We start from the raw sequence: 20,329 nt of genomic DNA, 5'->3' as shown, positions 1-20,329 counted from the left end.
CTTTTTATGATAAAACTCTGTCATCCACACTCACAACTGTCATCTAATTGCGAATCCATGTTCTTTAGTCTCCTGCAACTTGTACCATGATGCATATTTCCTACTGCCAGTGGGTCACCTCCACGGATATACCACAAGCATGTCAAATTGCTGAGGACACAACCATGCCATTCATTCAGCCCACCAAGCCAAGAGAAAATCTGGGTGTATCTGGATGACTCCTGTCTTCCCCTTCTTATGCAGCCATTATGTTTCTAGAATTAGAACCATCTGAAAATCTCAAGTCCTTCAGGGTTTTTTCGCCTCCTGCCTTTCTCTTTTAGCAAAGATGAATAAAAAGTGAAACAAATTGGCACAATTTGGAGGATGAAGAAGTAGCAAAAGACAAAACTGTCAGAAGAAAGTCATTTCAGGAAGGAGGGAATAGACATAACAAGCAAATTTGCCGTTAAGGAAATGTTTTATTTAGGAAAATTAATACTTAGAAAATGAATTGGATGGAAATAAATTTTTAACATTCCTTCTCTGATGAAGAACTGACCTAAAATGGATGTAGTTCTTTATTCTTGCTTTTTAACCTTGTAGTCATTTTATGTTAGTCATTTGCCCCCATGCAATTGAGCACTCTGTAAGGGATATAATTTAAACATGTCTCAAAACCGAAAACCAGTCCATGGGCAGATCGTTTATTGCAATGATATATAACCACACAACTGTAAATTGGAACCTAAAAATATATAATCTGAAATTTTTTAAAAATTAACCCAAACTTTAACTTTTTTATAAGGGGTTGTGTTTTAATTCTTCACTAGCCACCAGGCATGTTTTTCTTTCTGATGCTTTTGGAGCTATAAATAGTAGGTAGAGCTGAATGAGATGGCATCACATAAACAACAGAGAAGCCTAGCTTGGCCATTTCTCCTACTCAGATCCCGAGTCAAAATATTAAATGGTGGTGGTTTCAAACTGTAATTTCCTCAAAATTATTTTTGCTTCTCCAATTTTTTTTCCATGGCTTTTTCCTCACCAAAGACTTGTCACTTATCTCTTTATATAACTCTTGGTCATAACTCAATGTTTTTTTAAGGAGTGGTAACGTGAGTTTATGCTGTACGTGGTTCCTTTCCCTGATCTACTTGAGTCCTTTTCTTCCAAAAAGTAACCTGGAACTTGTGGCTAAAAACGATACATTCTTATAATCTTAATGGCCGAAGGAATGTTGCTTCTTTGCAGAACTTGATAAAGAAATTAGAGATTCGGGGCACGGAAACTTTCAGCGCTCGCCCTGAAACAGCGGCCCGGAATCTCCCGCCCACCCGTCCCCGCCCGGATGCCTGCGCGGCAGCGGCGTCCTTCCCTCCTTGGCTGCGCTTTCACTCGTGGCCAGAGCCTGGCTTGAGAGAGGGAATTTTACAGAGAGGGTGTGAAGGACGCAGGGCCGCTTCCAGGCCGCCGGCTCTCAGGCCGCGCTTTCCGGTCCTCACTGCGCGTCCACAGCTCGCCTTGGTTTCTTTTGTTTTCTTCACGCGCCGGCCCCGCGGTGCAGCGGGGAGACTTGCCCGCGCCCACGGACGAAGCCGGACACCTCCGAAGGGAGAACCAGTGATTCCACGGATCCCGGAATCCCCCGGGGCGTGAGACCACCAGGCTGTGGGCGGAATTAACCCTGCCGCAGAGGCGCCGGGCGAGGATGAGGGCGGCGAGAACCGAGCCACACAGCAGCCCGGCGGCCTCTGCTGGCAGGCCCGGCTCGCTCCTCTCGCCCCGGCCCGCCTCGGGCGGGGGTTCCGGCACCGCCCTCCCTACCCCTCACGTAGGCTCGTGGGGGCGGGGACAGGGGAACGAAAACAACCGCGTCCCCAGCCTGACCGGACAGGCCCAAGCTCCTCAGACGGCGCCGCGGCGCTCCCCGGGCCGCGCCGCGCACAGACGGGCCTTTGTGGGCCTCCGCGGAGGGAGGCGCCGGCCGCAGCCACATTCCCCTCCGGACGCGCACGGCTGCCGCCTGCAGGCACCGTCCGCCCCGCGCGCCCGTAGGCTCCTCCTGGAGGCGGCGGCCTCACGCACAGCGTGTTTTCTAAAGTTTATGCTGACACAGCTTCCCGTTCACATGAGCCGGCGCGGCCAGACTCACGCAGGCACCGAGCGTTTCCCCTGCGCCGTCTCGCGCCGCCGCCCCCCTACCTCGCTGCGCGCCCCTAACCGCGGCGTCCCGCGTGGCGCGCCCAGCGCTTAAGGTTTTATTTTTCCCCTGCTTCCTGTGGTGCATCGCTTTCCCCCTCTCAAAACCACCACCCAAACTTAAGGGCTGGATGAGTTGGAACTCGTTCGCGTAATTGAAACGAGCAGCTGACGGTGGAAAAGCCAGGAACTATAGAGGAAGGGCCGTGCCGCGAGCCCAGGCTGCCGAGAACCGGGCGGGGCGACGGGGTGGCGGGGCGGGGCCGCGGAAGGGGGCGAGGTGGAGGGGCGGGGCCAGCGGGAGATGGGCGAGGCGAGGCTGGCACACCGCCGCCATTGGCTGTTGCCCGACGCACCGAGGCTGGGCGGCTTAGCCAGGCACTTGGATTGTATTTGTGTAATAGTTGCATCTTGGAGCCAAGTGCATGCTCATCAACCTTCCTTGCTGGGAAAACCAACTCACAGCATTTTTTTTTTTTAAAGCCGAGAAACGCCTAGGCTTGTAAAGTTTCATCTCCTGCGTGTGCTTTCCTGTTCTTAATTAAATGCTAAAGAGTCTTGTCGGGATATTTTTCATCCTGTCTCTGCCTTGGAGACTTTGGGATCACTGGGTGGTCTCTTGGTCACTTGTAGGTGTTTTAGGTAGAATGTTGCAGTCTGCAATCTAGGGGCATTTGACGACTTTTTCAAGTAAGCTAAACAACACATAAAACTATAGTAGATTAACCAAGACATGAATTTTATCCTACTAGTAGCAATCAGCGATGGCCGCTTTGCTTTTTACACTTTTTTCTCACTCTGTGGACTATAGAATTTGTTTGACCGTAAATTCTAGCTGTTTATTCTCTTGTTGATATTTCTTATGCAGATAACTTATAACTTGTTATGTGTGTATTTTTATCAGACTCAAAGCAACTTAATTTTGGAATTCTGCAAATTTAATTGATGATCCATTATAACAATGTAGTTTAAAGTTTTCGGTGTTGATGTAGAGACAGAATCCAAAAGTATTTTGAGATGGTTAAGAGAACTGGCCTTGAAGAGTTCTAAATATTAACATTCTTCTGTTTGTTTTTATGCCTTGTAGTAATTACCACACGTGTGAATATGCATAGAAATTTTCATGTAGCAATTTCTGTGTGTGTGATCTGTATACAGACAGATTTTATAAAAATAATTGATAGCAGGGACATTTCTAACCTTGATCATTGTTGTTAACTGATGACATTTGCCAGTTACAGTTTCAATTAAGTTAAATTTCATATTATTTACGTGTTTCATAAGAAGGAGTGAGTTGCATACAAGGAGGTACTCTCGTATTCCATATCCTCTCCTCACTCCTGCGCTTCCTAACAGGAAGAGCAAATGCTTTGTGAGAATAAACACTCACTGGTTACTATCTGTAGGGCAGGATTAGCAATTCCTTTTAGGTTTTGAGCTGCAGTCTCTTGTAATAGTGGTTAAATTGATGCAGGTCAGTGAATTTGGGGTTTACAAGCTTTTAACTCCCCAGCTTTGTGAATACTGAATTTATGGAAAGGTTAATTTTCTGTGTATCTCAGAAGGGATAAGTACAATTAAAAAAGAAAACAATACAAATTATTTTACATAAACTGGAGCAATTTGAAAACAGTGTAACGAGAGTTGAGTGAAAAAATGATTTCCCCCCATCGTCCTGGCATGTTCTGCTGTTACACTGACCTGCCATTGGTCATAATGGGTCTGACATTGTAGGTACATCAAAGTTTAGTTTGCAGCCACTATTTTAATGTTATTTGGAAAGTCTTGGATTTTAAAATCTTAACCCAAGTAAATATCAACAAGGTTTATCTATTTGGGAGTCACTTATGACTTCTGCTCCTCCAACAGTAATTTCTATTTGCTACAAACATTTGCAAAGTTTACAGCAAATTTTGAAGTTAAAATTTACCTACCTAATATCATAGTGAGTGGGTGAGTCCTATGCTCCCCTAGGTTTGCTAAAGGTAGTCTTGATATAAATAATACATTCAAGTGAGATTTCAAGCAAGTGTATGGCTTGACTAATTTTGCATGTAGATTGTAGCTACATTATCTCAGGTTATTTATTCTTTAAACTTTCACCAATTTCCCCATTTTAAAAATAGTGAATTTTTATTAAAAATAGTTGGTAACATAAACCATGGCATTCAGCGTACATTTCATATGAGATTTATCTGCCTATGTAGAGATGTTACTTAACTTGAAGGCCTCTTTGTAGAAGAAGGATTTGTCTTACAACGTTTTGTGTCAGCGGTGCTGAAGTGCCGCTCTGTGGAACACTGCATCTTATGCCCTTCCTGCCACAAAAACGATATGTGATTTAACTCTTTCAGGAACTGGGGTCGTTTCATCCCAAACACTGACCAAGGTTGTTTATAAACTCTTGGAAAAACATAACATAAATGAATCTTACTGCCAAGTGACAAGTTTCTTTTTATGTTTGGTTGTAAATTATTTCAGAAACCTCATTTTTGTTTAAAAGCAGATTTGTATGAACAAAGTTGAGTGGACAAATTGAGTCTACTTAATATTAGAATGTTGAAAGGGCTTACTGGGTGTAGATGTTTCATACATCAAAAATCTAGCTTTTCGGGGCTGGGCACAGTGGCTCATGCCTTTCATCCCAATACTTCAGGAGGCTGAGACCGGCAGATCACTTGAGGTCAGGAGTTCGAGACCAGCCTGGCCAACATGGCAAAACCCCATCTCTACTAAAAATATAAACAAACAAACAACAACAACAACAAACCGGCCAGACAACAACAACAACAACAAACCGGCCAGACCTGGTGGCACACACCTGTAATCCCAGCTACTCAGGTGGCTGAGGCAGGGGAATCACTTGAACCTGGAGGCAGAGGTTGCAGTGAACCTTGACTACACCACTGGACTCCAGCGTTGGCAACAGAGTGAGATTCTGTTAAAAAAAGAAAGGAAAAAGAAAGAAAACAATATCTAGCTTTTCATCCTTGAGACTACATTTCGTGCTTTTTGCTACCAAGTAGAAAGGAACTTCATGGTGTAATTCTGGACATTTCTGAGCTGTAAGAAAAAGGTACGGTGATGAAATGTTAAGTGCCATGCTTCAGATCTGAAGGTTGTGTAATAATTTTCATGCCTGCGCTTGTACAGACGACGTCACCATTGGCTGCAGTTCTGATTTTAAGTTGATTTGCCGGTTTTCATGTTAAAGTTGACATTTTTGTGCAGTTGTATGAAATAACAAAGAAATTTAGTAGATAAATGATCCCTTACTCCAAAGCAAAAAATCTCAAAAACTTTGGCCTCCTCCATAAGAAAATTGTAGCAATTCCCAAATCATGCAGAAATGTCTAGAAATTATCAAATGTAAAATTTAACTCTGTATTCTAGAACACTTTATCAAAACAAAAAGATGTGTTACACAGTGGAAACTAAAGGAATTTTAATATGAGAAACTATGGGATATTGTTTTAATTCATGTCTGAATATTTGGACAAGATGAAAGTTTTCTGAGCATTGTGGATGGATTACTATGTTGAGAAATGCCTAACAATGATGCGTAAGGCAGAACAGTATTCTAGTAGGACGGTAGAACATTCCTGTTACCTTAAGGAGTTCCCCTCTATCTTTATAGTTAGTTCCTCCCTGTTACACCCAAGCCCTGGCTGCCACAGATCTATGTTCTTTCCGTGTAGATTGGCCTTTTCCAGAATGTCATATGAATGGAATCATATAGTGGGTGGCCTCTTGAGTCAGGCTTCATTTACTTAGCACAGTGCGTTTGAGAGTCATCCATGTCCTTGTTTGTGTCAGTAAAGTCAATTCCTTTTCATTTGTGAGTCGTTTTCCATTGTTTGGATATGATCATAGTTTTGTTTATCCACTCATCAGTTGAAGGGTATTTGGATTGTTTTCAGTTTTTGTCAACTATGATGAAAGCCTCCCTAAACACTCTCATAAAGGCTTTCATGTGAATATATTTTCATTGCTTTTGAGTGAATACCTAGAAGTAGAGGATTGCTGGATCATATAGCAGACTGCATTTACCTTTGTAAGAAACTGCCAACTTCTCCAAAGTGGCTGTAATATTGTGCTGGTATATATATATATTTCAGCTGGAAATATATATATATATATATATATATATATTTTTTTTTAGGTGGAGTCTCGCTCTGTTGCCCAGGTTGGAGTGCAGTGGTGCAATTTTGACTCACTGCAACCTCTGCCTCCTGAGTTCAAGCGATTCTCCTGCCTCGGCCTCCTGAGTAGCTGGGATTACAGGCACCCGCCACCATGCCTGGCTAATTTTTATATTTTTAGTAGAGACAGGGTTTCACCATGTTGGCCAGGCTGGTCTCAAACTCCTGACCTAGGGTGATCCACCTGCCTCAGCCTCCCCAAGTGCTGGGATTACAGGCATGAGCCACTGCGCCTGGCCTGTTTTTAAAAATCAGATCTCCTATGTTTTTATCATGGAAAGAGACAAATCACTTATATTTTCTTTTTCCAAGCAATACTGCTGTCTGTGGTGGAGCCAAAAGACTCCTCCTCTTTTCCATGTTCAGGTAGTTTATTCTTTGGGAGAGCACTGTAATCGTGTGTCAATCGTATTTTAAAGTGACTTTATTATTTAATGTCAAGATGTACCCTTGATATGAAGTAGTTTTATTTAATAAAGCAGCTACAGATCAAGAGCACTTGGTCTAGAGGAGCACGCTGACAAGTGGCGGCGCCTGCCTTCTTCTTGGGGCCAGTCTTCGTCTCAGAGCTGTCTAGCTTTCAGGTTTCTCTTCATTGCTTCCAGTCTCACCTAAGCCTCATGAATCCTCAGAAACCTGTTTCCTAGGTGCGCAGAGAATCATCGCATTTGTATGCATCTGTAATTTGTGCGCATTTGTAATCATCTCTGTGACTTTTTTTGTGCTAAAAGACCCTTTTTATTTTTGAAATGGTTGGGGGAGGGGTTCTCACTGTTTTGCCCCGGCTGGTCTCGAACTCCTGAGCTCTAGCAATTGTCCTGCCTTGGTCTCTTTATTAGCTGGGATTACAGATGCATGCCACTGCGCCTGGCTATTAGAAGATACACTTTTTAAAGAGGCGAAGGGGAGCAGAGTGGAATGGTGGTATTGTGACAGTTACCTGTAAAACTTCGAATTCCTCTTCCTAAATTTACCTCTTACAGAATGTCCTGTATTAGGTAGCCTGAGTTTCCTTCCCATGTAATGCATACATGGTTATTATTATTGCTTTTAGCAGATAAGGCTGTATTAAGCAGTTTATGTGAGAGAAGAAAGGGATTTGACGTGATTGGTGGGGAGCCAGTTTAGTTAAGATTCTTTGGACAAATAGGACTTTTGAGAAATCTGAAAAGAATTAAAAAAAAAAAAGGTGTCTGTCTTCCCTAGAGTCTTTTTTTCTTAGCTTCGAACTTATTAGTTTACCTAATTAAATAGATTCTTCAAAATAAGTTTCCAGAATTCATTTTAAGGTAAAAGATAAAACTATGTGGTTAAATTTCAGTATACCTAATCTTACATTCTTTGTTTCTTTTATTGAATTGCCTTTCCATTCCAATTTGATAATCAGAATAGTACTATACTACTTAATTTGAACTTTGAAAGATTTTAAATACGCACTGTGATAAATGTCTTTGATTGTAACCACTATTTCAGTGTTTTGAAACCCCCATCTGTTTTGATAGAAGTGTTTTAGGATAAGAAAGAATCTCTTCTGTTAGTTTTTTGACATTTGGACCCAAGTGACAGGGACGTTTGGACAGGGAACAGGGCAGCAGAAAGAAAACCAGTGACACACAATCAAGATGAGATGTATGCACAGGCATTTGCTGGCTGTAATAGAAGTTTAATTTGTTGTTCTAAAACTGTATTTGTTTTTCAAGCACCTTTTCATTCTCATCTAATCAATAAAGTCATCTTTGTTGCACCTTGTTTTCTTTGACACCATAGTTAACTTTTACATTCCTTTATCTTGGGGATGGTCACAGCCTGTGTGTCCACAGTATGTCTTCTACATAGTGACTTTGTAACAACCTTCATTTTGCTTTTCTAACATCAATGGTGGGGTGGGACTGGGAGAGGGATTTAAGTATGATCAAATAGTACCTTAGCCACATTTTTATCTTTTAGTATTTTAGTTGATTTATCCAGGTATTTTTTTAAATGTAATATTTTCTTTTTTATGAAATGTCAAAATTAGGAAAAGGGTTTATTTGTTGTCTTACATTTTTAGAGAATCTAAACTTACCAAGCTGTGGCATAATACATTGGCTTCATAAACTACGTGTGTGTGTGTGTGTGTGTGTGTGTGTGTGTAAATGGTTGGGAAAATTGGGAATTATTGCTTAAAGAAGATGGCATTGAATTATGACCAAATCATATCACATAATGCAAAATAAATATTTAGAATATGACTAAATATTATCTCACTTTTTTAAAGTTTATTAACTACCGTTTACTTAGTGCTCAAATATTTTTAACAGTCCTTCACTGCCTGGACACCCATCATTTTTATTTTCCTTCATCAAACGTTTTAGAATTTAGGAATAAGTATATAAAGTGTTAAGAAGAAATAGTTATTAATTTGAATTATACAGAAAAATCAATCATGTAGAAATAACAATGTAATGAATAAGTATTAGTGTTTTCTAATTTAATAAGATATAGTTTACAGAAAGATCTAAAGGGAATGCATTGCTTTTATTGAAAATACGACCTGTTTTCAAAATGTTTGTTTAGAAATCTAGATGTTTTATATGTACACGTGTGTTGCATTGGAAAGGCCAAATGAGATAATGAATAGATAACTATATTTTGGTCTATATTGTTCATGATTCCATAGCCATGTTTTTTGATAAACGCTAGAAGTATGGAAATGATAAACTTTGATACATGTGATTTCCTTAGGTATAGCATTCTTAATGCCCACAAATCTACAAATAATGTCATCATGTAACTGACAGGGTTACACTATTCCACTCTCTCAAGAAAATTATTTATGGGAAAAGTATGGTACTGTGACCCACGTAAGCCTTCTGAGTGCCACTATTCTTCTGTAGAATTTGGGCCTGTCAGTGTCCTTTACAATCATGCCCTATAGCATAGGCAGATATTCTTACCATCCACTGCATTATGGTCACCCAACCTAAATTGGAAAGCTCAAAATTACTTTTTAAAAGTGTTTGGAAGGACTATGAACTGCATATATTTTTATAAAATATTTACTGTAGTCTAACTGGAGTCATTTGTTGATATGATTCAAGTCTTAAAAATCATTACCTCTTAACTCAGGATGGATAGAAAAGATCTATCTTTGAGCAGCATACATACTTATTTTATTGCTATCAGTTTATAAGAACTAACCCTTTTTAAGGAATTTAAGGTCTGCTCTTGGCTAGAGAGAAATGCGTCAAATGCATATATATATATTCAATATAGCAAAATTGGTTTTTGGTTTGATTTTTAGTAACAGTCATATGTAATGCAAGAGTGTATCACCAACCATATGGTACATATGACTTCTACTTACATAGTTATATTAGGTAGAGCATATTTTAAACCTTGTTATATCCCCACCTGTGTCATAATGAGCTGTGTCAAATTTGGGTTCATACACATATATTTTTATTGTTTTGTTATAGTCTTTAGCGCATTCATTCATATACATTTATTCAACAAATATTTAGTGAGCTCATACTCTGTGTCTGGCACGCTTCTAGGTAAGAGACACACAACAGTGAATGAGCGAGCCTGCTCTTGTGAAGTTGACATTTCAGTAAAGGGAGAAAGATGATACACGAATGAATAAACAAGAACATCTCAGGTGATTATACAAAAGAAGGAGAAGGATTCTCTTGAGGAGTGATTGGTATGACAGGACTGGCCATAGGATGATCTGGTAGCACAGTAACTCAGGAGGAGGGAGCAGCCAGTGCAAAGGCCCTCAGGTGAACAGTGGCCATGTGGAGGAAAAGAAGGCAAGCCAGTGCAGCGGGAACATTGTGAAGAGCAGCGGGTGGCAGGACCGAGGACCGGCAAGGCAGGCAGGAGCCATGTGGTTTAGCTTCTTGTGGACCATGGTAAGCAAATCGGCTTAATTTTATGATCTTGGAAGACTTCGAAGGTTTCAAGGAGGGAGTGGAGATTGAAGAAGCACTTGGCTGCATGGATGCTTTCAGAACTTCCTTTAGTGTCATGGTGTTCTTGCCTGGAACTCTGCCTGTAAATCCATGGTACCTAGAGTTCCTTTATTTAAAGTTGTACAGTGCATCAGTTAGCTTTTGTGGTAGTGCTCAGAACAGCTAGCATTTATGTAGCTCACGGTTCTACAGTTTGACAGTTTGGGCCGGGCTCAGCCGGGTAGTTCTGGTTTGTACTGGGCTTGTTCCTTCTACTTCAGTCAGCCACTGACCAGCTAAGTGGCTCTGCCTCTCGGGCTCTTGGACTGACTGGCTGTTGGCTTGACTGGCTCTTAGCTAAGGCAATGTGGTAACAGGACCATGTGTTACCAAGCTAGTCTAGGCTTGTTCATGTGGTGGTTGGTTGAGTTTCAAGAGAATGATTAGAATTGCCTCTTGAGTCCTAGACTTGGAAGTGGCACAGCATGATTGCTGCAGCAGCAATCTCTTGACCCAGGTAAGTCATATATCCTGTCCAGAGTGAGGGGTAAAGAATTAGACTCCACCTTGGATAGAAGAGGCTATAACACTACATTGCATAGTAGTGGCTGTTTTTGCACACTCAAGGTCTCTGTGTCTCTAAGTGATACCAAGAGTTCAAGACTGGTTCATACCAGGTGTCCTCATTGCTTTGTAAATCCTATGTGGAGGTGTCCTCACTGAGTTAGAGAACATAATTGGAAATAAGGGTGTGACCATAGGGCTGACTGACTTTGTTTTAAATTTAACAGCCTTGGATAGAAAGACACACCAGCATCCTAGTGCAGGAGATAATGTGAGCATATCACTTGTGGTGAAAAGTGTAATTATAATACATCACACTGTCTTGAAATCGTGTCTTACAGTATTAAGTTTAACAAATGCTTTTGGATGGCATAGATGTGTTTTTCATTGTTACCAATATTTATTGGATCCCTATATAGAGACAAGATTTTAGTTCATTTCCAATACATTCAGAGGACGGCCGCCATACTCAGCAGCACGAGGCAGCCCTGTGTGTTCTTCCCATTGCCGGCCAACCGTGCACTGAGTGATTTCAGCAAGCCGTGTCCTTGAGCTGTCATGTGGTCTGTCATGCTAATGAGGAGAACGAGGAGAATTAATAAGTAAAAGAGGAATGCTGGCAGTGGCTTATGGTTTTTTCCTTTTTTTTTTTCTTAAGAGTTCTGCGTTTTTAATGGATTAAAATCCCAAAAAGTTAATAAAATAATAATAAAGAAAAACATGGAACAACTTCTTTGCTTGATAAAATTAAAACTTTGGAACCCAAATGCTTCTCCTGCAGTTTAAATTATCATAAATCCTGGAACATAGTTTTGGAGAGCAGTTTATTTATTAGTGACTACTTTTCCTTAATGTAGGTAAAAGTATGATTAATGGAATAGGTTGTACTTGGTGTATTGGACTTGTTGGCCCAATCAAGGCAGATACAGCAAACATTGTAAGTAGAGTATTTTTATTCCCTGGACGCCAATATAGGCAAAAATTATTTTTTTCAAGGGCGTCTAAATTCTTGGTAATATCCTTGCAGATAAATGTTATTGTGACTGGAAATTCAATCAATTTCTTGTTGATTGTTACTAGCCTCCTCCCCTTGCCCTTATTCCCCTTTGGGTGGAACAGCTCACTTGAGTAATTTTGCCTTTCCTATCCTTGCCTTGGAATTGGAGGCAAAATCTATATCATTTTAATGTTTAATTATGGTAAAGATACGATATCTATAATCACTAGAAAAAATAATGGAATATTCTTCATCACAGTTATTCAAATGGAAAACTAAAATTGAGTCACCCCCTCCTCTTGTTATTTCACAATAAATTACAGTTTGATCAAATATTTAAATGTAAAAAAATAAAATCAAATATATTAAAAGAAAACAAATGAAATTTTTTTTTTTTGAGATGGTGACTCACTCTGTTGCCTAGACTGGAGTGCAGTGGTGTGATCTTGCAGCAACCTCCACCTCCCTGGTTCTAGCAGTTCTCCTGCCTCAGCCTCAGCCTCCCAGGTAGCTGGGACTACCTGCATGCGCCACCACGCCCGGCTAATTTTTGTATCTTTAATAGAGACAGGGTTTCACCATGTTGGCCAGGCTGGTCTTGAACTCTTGACCTCAGGTGATCCTCCCACCTCAGCCTCCCAAAGTGCTAGGATTACAGCTGTAAGCCACCACGCCTGGCCCAAAATGAATATTTTTTAAAATATCTCAATGAGGAAGACATTTTCCAGCATGGCACAAACTCTAGAAACTTGGGGAAAACAAATGGATACATTTGAATATTTAAAAAGTCAAATTTCTTGTTTTTGATTTCTTTACATTGAACACAGTTATGAGCATTTTCCCATGTTACAAAATATCTCTTAAAACCTGAATTTTTCATGATTATTAATGCTCTATCAGGTGAATATACCATACTTTAACCATCTCCCATATTTGTACATTTTTTTCTAATGTTATTTTAAATAATGTAGTGCACATGCTTAATATATAAACGGTAGATCACAAACTGTAACCTTAAGATAGCTCTTTCTAGTGGCGTGATTGCTGGATAAATGGGCATGAGTATGTTTGAGGATGTTGATATGTAGTGGAAGACTGTTTTCTGGGCAGGCTGTTCTTAGCTGCTGGCCCACCGTAGATGTTGAAGAACCTAGGTGTACGCATAAACCTGGACCACTGTATTTTTAATTTTTGCCACCTTGAAAGATAAGATGTTTTTTCACATTTCTATGATTATTAATTGACATGGAACAATGGATAATGTTATTGACTTTTTTTTTAACTAATTACTTTTAATTGAATAAGAAGCACATGTAGTTGTTGGGGAAAGTTCTTACACTGATGTGTTTCTTCCATTTCTGTCCAAAAACGTTCTAAGTACATCAAGTATATGACTCACCCCCACCTTTTTTAAAAAAACTGATGGTAGCTTACTGTGCACACCCTTTCCATTCTTCTTACTTAATAGACTATCCTGGAAATCTTTTCTTATCTGCACACAGATTTACCTCAATCTTTGTAATTGAAGCATAGTCTTCTATGTTCGGCTATACACTAATTTACTATAAACTTAACTCCCTTGGCAATGAAAATTTCGTTATGTTCACTTTTCACTGTTACAAACAACTCCAGTAAACATCGTTTTAAATCTTTATTTTTATACTTCAGGATCAGTGGAATTGTTGGGGTTAATACGTAATCGTATACATGTGCATTTTGATTGATACTGCCAATTGTATTTTATTCCAGTATATATTTTCATCAGCAGTGCAAGGCTATGATTTGAATAATTACCCAAACCTGTGTATATGTTGTAATTATCACGATGTTTAATCTTTAGTACAATATGACTTTATTTGTATTCCTTTAGTTATGAGTACGGTTCGTTACACATTGTTATAAATGGGCATTATTTCTCACTTTAGTTCCTCTTTTTGTGACAGTGATACTGATTTTAGAACTATCTAAGAAAAATAAATTGCAGCATAGTTTTGGCATTGCTTTATTTTAATGATAATGCTGCTAGAATTAGTATACTCTGTTTTCAATGAGTGCTTTACATTATGAACATAAAAAGGACTTTGAAAGTGAAAGAGAAAGGAAAGTACAGCCAGTTTTACTTCCAAATTCATGAATTCTTGTTTTCCCAATTTTCTTACTGGAATGATTGGAAATTAAGGTGATTTGTGTTATTTTTGGTGGAGGGGGGCGTAGGGTAATTGGGAAAGAGATGTCAATTGAAGGTTTTTGTGCTTTAGGAGAGTGAGGACTGTAAATGGCTTAGCTGCTGCTGAACTTTACAGATTGAACTTTCACAAAGCTCTTAGAGGTTCTCTACAAATGGAATCCTTTTAGGCACTTGTGTTATAAAATGTTGATTGTAACATTTGAAATAAGTGTGAGTTAATGGAAAGGGCCTTGTCTTTGGCTTTAGGAAGTTTCTACTTTGTTGTCTTAAACCTGCCCCTTCACACCTCTGTACTTCAGGAATCCTTAAAAAGTTCTCTCTCCCATTAAAGTGAAACATGGGTCTCATCAGAGTATTCAAATTTGTCTCTGCATTTGTTACAGCATCTGTGTGGAGGAGGAGAACGTTGGCTATTATGTCCTGATTTTACATTTGATTAAACCTGTGACTTTTTTTCTTACTGCTAATTTTAAGTCTCCCCACATCAAAGTTTAAAAAGAAAAATGACACCATGAATAATCTTGTCTTTTCATTTCTGAATTAGAATTTATTTTTGACTGTGTAATGGATACTTAAATACATTTCACTCAGTTATACCTAAGCTAAACTCATCACTTTGATTTTCTTATGACGTTAAGCACAAAACATTGCACTTAATAAACATCTGGAAAGTGTGTATTATGAATGAGTGATGGTTTTTTTGAGATTAGAGCAGATAAATGCAGATTATAGGCAAAGAATTGATATTTTAACATCAATGCTGTATCTTCCCAGTACAGTATCCAGTCTTTTCCATTGAGAATTTACCAGAGTTTTTCAGTTGTATGTTCTTGTTTTAATCGGATTAGCACAGATCTACTTCTAGTTTATGAATAAGAATGATAGGTGATTTTGGCTTATGAAATATAGTTACTGACTTTTTTGTTGTTGTTGTTCAAATTTATGACAAAAGGAACAAAAAAAGCTTAGCTGATTTCGGCCGGTAACTTTTATGACTACTACCTGGAAATCAAGTGTGAAAGTTGAAATACTCCTTTGCTCCCACTAGAGGGGGATTCCTTCCAACTTAGGTAAAAATGCTCTTTAGACCCAATGTGAAAACCTTGTATGACATTGATATTCCCTTTGTATTAAATTGAGGATAATCTCATGTTTTTAAAATCAGCTGATTTTCTGTAGTTGCTGATATTAAAATCTTACAGAAACAGAGGACGTAAAGGCTACTTGAACTAGGGTACATATGTATTTAAACAACAGTGCTTTTGAACAAAACAAATACTTTTGTAGAGTTGCTATAATTAAATTTTTTAAAGGTATATTAAGAGTTTCAAAACAACTCCGCCAGCCCTGCTGGAGATAGAATCTGGGGTGAAGGGTGCCCTGGTGAGATCTGGCTCTCTCCTCCCACCCCCAAGGTCTGTCACTGTCTCTGGCTGCTGAAATAGCCACAGGGAGAGTTCTAAATTTTCACACGAAAGCTTTGACTTGCTCTCACCTCAAGTTGTCAAATATATTAAAGCCTTATCTTTAAATACAGCTCTATTTGCTATTGAATTTTCTTGTTACATTGACTTATTATAATATGATAAAATATGCAGAACTCACACTCTGAAGATTTTTTTTTTTGCAAAGTTAAACTAATATATTTTTAAAATAATTCTATGTGTGTTAAAAATAGCACATCAAGGGTGAGGTATGCAGATATGATCTATATGTGTACTTCACAAGCAAATGTCATATGATGTTCACAATATTTAAGATTCAGCAAATTTCCTGTTTGCACCTTTCCTTTAAAGTCTCCAATGTTGATTAGAGGTTTTAATTTTAAAAATGGTTGAGGTTAGTAATCTAGCATTGTGAAAGTCAGGGCTTGGGAAATTCAAACATGTAATCTTTTTTCCTTTTCTTAAATGAAAAGTAGATAATAAGGCCTTGTTTCTAAACCTAACAGCGTTAAAAATTAAACTGTAAACAGAAATGCTGTCGGTGAAACTTAAAATGATTTTTTCTGCTTTAATTGATCCAACATTTCAGTCTTTAGCCTAAAATCATATTTGGTATCAGCAACATATGGTTTTCTATGAAAACGAGGCTGCTCATCTCCATCCCTAATGGTAGTATCTTTCTTTTGCTTTCTGCACCAGCCTCTGTCAGTGCCAGGGGATGGTCAGTGAGCCTGGCTTTCAGTGAAGCAGTTGGAGAAGACAATTTGCTTCCTTGTTTCTTTTTTTGAGCCTTTTACTTTCATACTGGATGAAAGTCTTATTGTCATGGTCTTCCTTTCTATATTTTCTTTCCGCAAGGGAAGAATCCAATTTTGTTTTATAGCAGGATACATTAGATAGGCCTATATGCCTTCCACTTAAACACCTGCCACACGTGCCTAATTTTAAAAGGTTTAAAGCTGACAGTGAAGCCTGTTGTAGTCTGATACTGCCCGCCCACCCAGTCTTCCTCTTTAAAAATACTCAGATGTGTTCTGTTGCCTTCTTTCCTTGTTCTTTTGCATTGTGTATTGGTACTTTGCAATAGTCAAAGTTAAAAGCTTTACACACTACACTGAATAATTTTGTTTAAAAAACAGTAATTATCAATACACGTCTTGTTCCTCGCAGGTTTTTAAAATTCATGTTAATGAGCTCTGTCTTCTAATGCATGAGACTGACAGGCAGTCTTGAAGTTTTGCCATCATTTCACAACTTGTTGCTTAGACTCTGCCTGCCTTTTCCAGAGTATTGCTTTCAGGAGCTCTTGCTCTGCAACATTCCAGAGACCCAGCGCTGCCCACTCTGATCTGAGCAGGACAAGAATCTACTGGTAGCACGTATGCATAGTGAGGTTGCTCCACAAAAGGCAGCTTCCCCTCACTGTCTGTCAGTAAAAGATCAAAAGGCATATGCATCATGTGATTGAGGTGAGAAGGATGATTCTACTCACTTCCTGGATTGTTTTTGAGGAACTTCAACCAGTACGTCCACATGATGGCAGATGGATTCGTTTGATAGGAGCTCCCGCCGTCTTATAAAACTGAAACCCAGACGGTGACTGGGATTTCAACCCAGCTCTGGAAGATACTCACAGATCTCTCTTTCTTGACAACTGACAAATTGAATGCCAGTTTTCTCAGAACTCTCCATTCTAGGCCATGCCTGTGTCTGGTTTCTGTGGCTAGACTCAAAGAGGTTTTTGATAGTGCCTAAATTATGTTTTTCCTTATGATTTCAGGTTGAAGTCTTGGCCTCGGAGGATACAGCCTTTGGACTCAAGGTGTGTAGTCTGATGTAGTTCCTTGTAGAGGTTTTGTCAGTTCCTCCTAGGTGGATCTTGAAGGCTCAACAAGAGAGGACTTACTTTTTTTTTAATCAAAGTACTGAGGTTTAAAAATCTTCACAAGTTTAAGATTTATCTTATTGTGATTAAGATTAGACTGTGGTAGTGTTTTCGTTACCTTCTTTGTTGTGGAGAATATGAGAAACAGTACAGGAAAATGAGAGTTTCGTTTAGTAGTAATTCACTTTTAAATTTCAATTCAGCATAGCACAAGATTTACTTAAATTTTGCCCCAGTTTAGGGGCACTGAATTGTAAGATGTTATCAGAGGGCTGTATTTAGTTCAGAGCTCCAGTGTTATTCATTGATTTATAAACATCCCTGCTTCAGACAGAACCCCTACAGTCCAGTTACAACCAGATTGAAAACCTAGCTCCTTCCCGTGAGGACCTCATGACCAGTTGACAGATCTAAGCCTATAAGCAGATAAATCATCCCACAGGGTGGCTGTATCCATGCAAGAAACATGCCAGAGGCTGCGAGTCAGGTGGAGTGGAGAGTGGCAAGGCTTTCTAGGAGGTGGATCCCTGGCCTGAGTTTTGAGGGCTTGGGTTATATTGAGGCAAGAAAGGAGGGCAGGAGAAATGAGAGCTATTTTCAGGTAGAACAGCCACCATGAAAAATATCAGAGGAAGCTAAAAATAGTTAAGTTCTGCCCGTGTAGCAAGATCTGAGACTGGACAGGTTAAAGATATTTTTCTCCTGTAGAAAATGGTAAACTATTAAAAGATTTTAAGCCAGGTAGTGGTCAGATTTGCAATTTAGACAGATGACTTTGGCTACTTTTTGGAGGATGGATTAAACCAGAGACCAGTCAAAAGCAATTGAATAAACCCGGTAAAAGCAAACACAGGCCTGAGCTGGCATAGTAGAAGGAGTATCGGAGGGAAGAGGACTGGGACCTCAGTATGCAGGGTCTGGTGCCTGCTGGGGTGTGCAGAGTAGGAAAAGACAGGAGCCCAAGATGAGTCCAGGGACTGTATGGTGTCACTCTGAGATAGAGAACACAAGAGGAAGAATTACAGATTTTTAAAAATTACAATCTTCCAGACCTGAATTGTCGATCAGATTACTTACCTTTTGTACATATTTGTTGATGCTTTTTAAATTTGTTAAATTTTGAGTAAATTGGGAGACACTTATTAGAGAACTCTGATTCCATTTTCTTATAGAGGTGTAGAAGTATAGGGTAGGTGCCATCAGTTACTTTGGAAGTCAGTTTGGGAGAATAGGAAGGTTGGTAGAAACTGTTACAGAACACCAGGTATTGGTGACGACCCTCACGTGACTCTTCCATGTGTTACATCTTTGGCTTGAAACCAAATTGGATTATTTATGTATTTTTTCTTTTTACCATTTTTCATCCTATGTGCTTGACATTTTAAAAGCCCAGTCTACCAGTTGTGCAGTAATGACAGGTAAGATGACACTGTAATACTACCAAAAGCAAAATTTCTGAGGTTACAAATGTAGCAAGATTTTACTTCCTTAAATATATATGAAGAAAATTAAATTAATACTTTACAAATACTTGATAAAATGCAAGTTTATAACCCTAATACATTTTTTGTTTCTGTATTTGCCAAAAATTACTAAAAGAAATTATTAATTCTAAATAGAACCTAACTCAGTGTTATTTACAGTATTTAACATGTGGTTGTCTTGTGAATTTTTCAGTTTTTATTTAATGCCCAGCATGCATGTGGAATATTCACTGCATTTTTAATAAACCTGTAGGGTCAGTTCTTATGAGCTCATTTTCATAATCCTTCATACTTACTGAATATGCAGCAATATTATAGAAGATTAGTGTAGCCAGCAGCCCTCATAGTCCGTCCTGCTGTGTGAAGGCTCCGCGTTTGTTCTGTGGCCAACCTAACAGATTCCTTTTGTAGCTTTAACTTTTTTTTGTGAGACTGGGTCTCACTCTGTTGCCCAGGCTAGAGTGCAGCGGCATGATCATGGCTCATCACAGCCCCAACCTCCCAGGCTCAAGCAGTGCTCCCGCTGGCCATGTGCCAGCATGCCTGGCTAATTTTTTATAAAAATTTGGGTCTAACTATGTTGCCCAGGCTGGTCTTGAACTCCTCGCCTCAAGTGATCCCTGGTCTTGGACTCCCAAAGAGTAGTGTTGGGATTACAGGTGTTAGCCACGGCTTCTGATCTCATAGCATTAAATTTAATATGTTGAAACAACAGTGAAAATTTTTTTCAACAATCCAGTGACTTTCACAATAAGAGATGCTTTTAGCTTTTGCTGATCTATACCAAAGTGTTTATACATCTAATTAAAAATGGGAAATTTGACATTTTACTGCTTCATTATCTGGAATTCGGCAAGTATATTTTTGAATTCCAAAAATTACCTTATTTCTTTTTCTTTTTTTCTTTTTTTTTTTTTTTTGAGACGGAGTCTCGCTTTGTCGCCAGGCTGGAGTGCAGTGGCGTGATCTCAGCTCACTGCAACCTCCACCTTCCGGGTTCATGCAATTCTCCTGCCTCAGCCTCCTGAGTAGCTGGGACTACAGGCGTGTGCCACTACGCCCACCTAATTTTTGAATTCTTAGTAGACACGGGATTTCACCATGTTGGCCAGGATAGTCTCCATCTCTTGACCTCATGATCCGCCCGCCTCAGCCTCCCAAAGTGCTGGGATCACAGGCGTGAGCCACTGTGCCCGGCCAAAATTACCTTGTTTCATGAAGGTCTAGGTATTCAGCATTGGTCAGGTTTTTAAACACATTCACAGTTGGTATTTCTTCCTGTTTTTATAACACTGGGAAAGGTAACTCAAGTGTCTGAGTCACTGTGGTAACACATGCTACCCTCTTGGCAAATGCACAGAGCACTTCTGAGCCTACGGGATGGCGTGTGTGTCCCATGTGTGTCGCCGCTCCTTTTAGTGATGATCTTTAATGAGCCTTTATCTTTC

At 39.5% G+C, this 20,329-nt stretch overlaps 1 protein-coding gene across 8 annotated transcripts in view; it reads left to right on the top strand.

Moving 5' to 3' along the window:
- Positions 1-20,329, top strand: part of ARID1B (AT-rich interaction domain 1B) — a 445,627-nt gene that overhangs the window by 247,643 nt on the left and 177,655 nt on the right. For 5 of the 8 annotated variants that reach the window (XM_050786684.1, XM_050786685.1, XM_050786681.1 and 2 more), the window contains exon 5: positions 17,293-17,334. The exons of the other annotated variants lie outside the window; for them this stretch is intronic. In XM_050786684.1, coding sequence (XP_050642641.1) covers positions 17,293-17,334 — 42 coding nt within the window. The remainder of the gene's footprint in view (positions 1-17,292; positions 17,335-20,329) is intronic. 8 annotated transcript variants of the gene reach the window in all.

The sequence above is a fragment of the Macaca thibetana genome, chromosome 4 (genome assembly GCF_024542745.1).
Source record: "Macaca thibetana thibetana isolate TM-01 chromosome 4, ASM2454274v1, whole genome shotgun sequence".
NCBI lineage: Eukaryota > Metazoa > Chordata > Mammalia > Primates > Cercopithecidae > Macaca > Macaca thibetana.
Note: the sequence above shows the minus strand (reverse complement) of the source record. Positions and strands in the feature narration are given on the sequence as shown.